This window comes from Mastomys coucha, unplaced genomic scaffold (genome assembly GCF_008632895.1).
Source record: "Mastomys coucha isolate ucsf_1 unplaced genomic scaffold, UCSF_Mcou_1 pScaffold1, whole genome shotgun sequence".
NCBI lineage: Eukaryota > Metazoa > Chordata > Mammalia > Rodentia > Muridae > Mastomys > Mastomys coucha.
Genome location: NW_022196891.1, coordinates 75067584 through 75072280, shown reverse-complemented (window position 1 = coordinate 75072280; position 4697 = coordinate 75067584). Strand labels below are relative to the sequence as shown.

Below are 4697 nucleotides of genomic sequence, written 5' to 3'. Positions count from 1 at the left end.
CCTAGGCAGGAGATCCTAAGCACTCCCAGGCAGGAGATCCTAAGCACTCCTAGGCAGGAGATCCTAAGGCAGAATGTAAGCTACACAAAAACGACTATATTTGAGAAGCAGACAGAAAAACAACTTCGAGATCCTGAACAAAAGCACAACAAACTTTTTCAGACATTATTTGACTTTCCATTTTTATGTAACTCAGTTCAATTTAATTTAAAAACAAAGTGTCAGCCATTAAGCCAAATTTACGACTAGTTTTCTATATTTTTTAAAAGATTTATTTATTTTATATTTATTGAGTACATTGGTGCTGTCTTCACACACCAGAAGAGACCATTGGATCCCATTACAGATGGTTGTGAGCCACCATGTGGTTGCTGGGAATTGAACTCAGGACCTCTGGAAGAGCAGTCAGTGCTCTTAACCACTGAGCCATCTCTCCAGCCCAATTTTCTAAATTTTTAATGTACAGGATGAATTCTTTATACCCCAAACAAGCTCTGCTGCCTACAACAGTGTAATAGAAATTACCCTCCCTACTTACTTAAATTTAAATGTTTCTCCTAGCTCAGAAGCATTTCCTGGGGAAATTTCAAATATTCCAGAAAAAGGATAAGGATGGCCACCATAAGCAAATTCTGAAAAGATACAAGGCAAAATTTTTAGTATGTATTGCATAAAATGTAATCAGAATGCTAAGTCAGCCTTAAAATACTATAAAAATAATATAACCTGAATATTTTTCAGCATATAAAGTACTTTTTGCAAGGTCCTGTTTATGTATCATCCACACTGATTATGTCTTTTTAAAAACTTTTTATCTAATATATGAGTACTCTGCCGTATATAAATCTGCCTGCCTGAAGAGGGAATCATGCCCCCCTATAGATGTTTGTGAACTACCATGTGTTGCTGGGAAATGAACTCATGACCTCTAGAAGAGCACCCAGTGCTCTTAACTGCTGCTGAGCCATTTCTCTAGCCCCATATTATCTGTCTTTAAAAGGCCTGAAATGCTAACACTTACAGGTACTTCAAAATGCTTGTGACTGCTCCGTATAATGCTCTGAGCCTACACTGGCAGCAGAGTGACCACTCTCTGTGGTGCCATCACCCCAGGGGGCCAGCAGCTCAATGCCTGGTGCCATCATCCCAGGGGGCCAGCAGCTCAATGCCTGGTGCCATCATCACAGGAGGCCAGCAGCTCAATGCTTGGCCACTCTACTCACTGGAGAAACTGAGATGAGTGGTTTTTTGCTTTTTTTTGGTTTTTCGAGACAGGGTTTCTCTGTGTAGCCCCGGCTGTCCTGGAACTCACTCTGTAGACCAGGCTGGCCTCGAACTCAGAAATCCATCTGCCTCTGCCTCCCAAGTGCTGGGATTAAAAGTGTGTGCCACCACTGCCTGGCCGAGTGTTGTTTTGTTTTTGGTGTGCTCTGCACTGAGCTGCACGCATCTATTCAACCTAGAAGACTTGGATTGATACTGTTAGGAGTGAAAACTCTATGGCACCAAGCATGGTGTGTATGTCTGTATTCTTAGCTCTCAGGAGGCAGGAAGATCATTGAGTTCTAGGCTAGATTGGGCTACTCCTAGTGAGTTCCAGGCAAGTCTAAACTGAGACCCTGTCTGAAACAAAATAAACATCAAACTTGACACTTAGTAAGATGCCAACTATTGCCGGGCAGTAGTGGCGCATGCCTTTAATCCCAGCACTTGGGAGGCAGAGGCAGGCGGATTTCTGAGTTTGAGGCCAGCCTGGTTTACAGAGTGAGTTCCAGGACAGACAGGGCTACACAGAGAAACCCTGTCTCGAAAAACCAAATAAACAAACAAAAAGATGCCAACTATTAATGCACAGCCACTCCCGAATTCTGCACAGGTCTTATAGCTAGAACATTATCTTTATGTTCTCCTAATACAGGTACTTCTGGTGTGTACTTATGTGTATATCTACAACATAAATGCAGATAGTTTCAAATCAGGAAAGAACACAAAATTTCTGGCTTCAATTCTGATATCTCACTTAGATGTTAACTATTAAAATCTTAGTAGAATTAGCAATTCCAAATAAATGCTTAAATTAATCCTATCATTTAAGATTTACTAAATAATCAGACATGTTGGTACATGCCTAAAACCTCAGTGCTAGAGAAGTGGAGGCAGGAGGATTACTAAAGCTTGAAGACAGTTTGGTCTACAATGTGAATTCCAGATGGGTCAGGGCTACATAGCAAGATTGTCTCAAAATACTTAAATAAATGGATAGATTTGTTAAACATATAGTCTTAAGTTTTAAAAAGAAATATAGGAAAGAACAGGCAGATGAGGTTTAGTTTTTCTCATTTAAATTTTACTTGAATGTGTGTGTGTGTTTATCTAGATGTTTATGCCACCGGGTATGTGCTGATACCTGCAGAAGCCAGAAAAAAAAACAATGGATGCTCAAGAGCTAGAGTCCCAGTTAGTTATTAACTGAAGTCCCCCATTTCCACACTCAAGAAAGCAGAGCTCTGGTTCTCTGGAATAGCAGGAAGTACTCTTAACCATGAAGTTCGAAGTTTAACTTGACATCCACACATTCTGTAAACGTTTTTTAAAAAATGATGTAGATTAGGGTACTTAGCGCTTAATTTTGAAATATAAACTAACTACTTTTACTTTTTTTCTTTTTTCTTTTTCTGTTTTTTTGAGACAGGGTTTCTCTGTGTAGCCCTGGCTGTCCTGGAACTCACTCTGCAGACTAGGCTGGCCCCAAACTCAGAAATCCACCTGCCTCTGCCTCCCAAGTGCTGGGATTAAAGGCACTTACCACCACTGTCTGGCTACTTTTTCTTTTTAAAGAAAGGATTTGGTTAGGTACCCTAAGCTGACCTGATTAACTATGCAGCCCAGGCCAGCTTTGAACTTGTTGATCTCCAGTCTCTGTTCCCTAGATGCTGAGATTGTAGGTATCCACTTCTATGCCTGCTCTAAATCTTGTCTATTTGGTCTTCAGGTAGAGATTCATTCTGGCCTTAAACCCACAATCCTATTTTAGTTTCTTAAGCACTGCGATATAAACATTTATATACCAACCACCATGCCCTGCTTCTCTTTAAGATCAGTACATTTTTCCATATAGCTTTTAATTAAAATACTGTATATACTGAGATTGTATTTGGTAAGAAGCATTGTTTTTGTTTTTTGGAGACAGGGTTTCTCTGTGTAGCCCTGGCTGTCCTTAACTTAAGAGATCTGCCTGCTTCTACCTACTAAGTACTGGAACTAAAAGCATGCACCACCACCATCTGGCTTCAAACTTGAATTATTATTATTATTATTATTATTATTATTATTATTATTTTTTTTTTGGTGTTTTCGAGACAGGGTTTCTCTGTGTAGCCCTGGCTGTCCTGGAACTCACTCTGTAGACCAGGATGGCCTCGAACTCAGAAATCCACCTGCCTCTGCCTCCCAAGTGCTGGGATTAAAGGCGTGCACCACCACTGCCCGGCCCAAACTTGAATTTTTAACTTCTTAAAGTATAGTAATGGAAGATATAGGTCCTTTTATTTATGTTTATTTACTTTTGTACAAGAAACAATTATTTCTCTGAGTTTTCCTGAACATGTTTTGAATCATATTTTTGTTTTTAAGTTATTTTATGAGGAGAATACAGGTAGAGAGCACTGAACTATGTAAGAACATTAGAGTTCAAATCCTAGTTCTGTTAGTTGTTAGCAGTATGAATGTTGAATATGCTAAACTGTAGCTGGAAGCAACTCATATAAAAAAAATAGACAGGGCTAGGGACCTAGTCCAAAGGCACAGTGCCTGCTTTAGCTGTGTGAGGTCCTGGATTCAACTGTCAGCACCTGCGCACTCCTACACAAGGGCAGCAGAAACATGACACTGAAACATTTACTTAAGGAGTTTTTTCTTTAAAATTAGTGAACAGGTAGGTAGGTAGTTTTACCCTGGGTAAACTAGATAATGTATTTTAGGTTACAAAGACTGCTTAGTTCATGCAAGAGCAGGACCTACTGCTAACGGGCAAGCTTATAATTCACAATGATGTATCACTATAACTCTGAGAAAAATGCGAGATATTACTGAAAACAAGATTTGCTCAGCAATGGGTTAGACTTTACTGATGCTCACAGGCCTGCCAAATCAACCATTCTATTGAAACACCTTCAGAAAATGGTATTTCAAATTGACACTTCTACTAACTAAGATGATTATTTTTGTTACATAGTTTTTCAAAGTGTACAAGTTTCTTAGAAATTCTTATACATAGTAAAGAAAAGCAATCACGGTTTAACAACTTCATAAAAAAGGGCTTCTTTGTTTTCTGTTCTTGAGATAGGGTCTTACTGTATAGCTCTGGCTGTCCTGGAACTCACTCTGTATACTAGGCTGGCTTCAAACTCACAGAAATCTCTCTGCCTCTGCTTCTTGAATACTGGGATTAAAAACTGTGTGCCACCACACCTGGTTAAAAGAAAAAAAAGTCCCCACAACACCAAGAGGAAGCTTTACTCCCAGGTGCTCTGACACACCCAGGATCGAGGTGAGCATGAACCAACATCTGTCCCAACACTGGGAGTAACTGGGACCACCGGGACCAGGCACACAGGAACTCCGCCAGCTCAGTGACTTGGGTTCCTTCTGGTCTGTCTGGGCTGGGGTCCAGAGCAGACCTTGGGCGCAAGCTCCGC

At 40.3% G+C, this 4697-nt stretch overlaps 1 protein-coding gene across 6 annotated transcripts in view; it reads right to left on the bottom strand.

The window, feature by feature from the left end:
* Desi2 (desumoylating isopeptidase 2) overlaps positions 1-4697 on the bottom strand; it is a 54509-nt gene that overhangs the window by 9083 nt on the left and 40729 nt on the right. For all 6 annotated transcript variants that reach the window (XM_031390938.1, XM_031390941.1, XM_031390935.1 and 3 more), the window contains one exon: positions 539-632. In XM_031390938.1, the coding sequence (XP_031246798.1) occupies positions 539-632 (94 nt within the window). The remainder of the gene's footprint in view (positions 1-538; positions 633-4697) is intronic.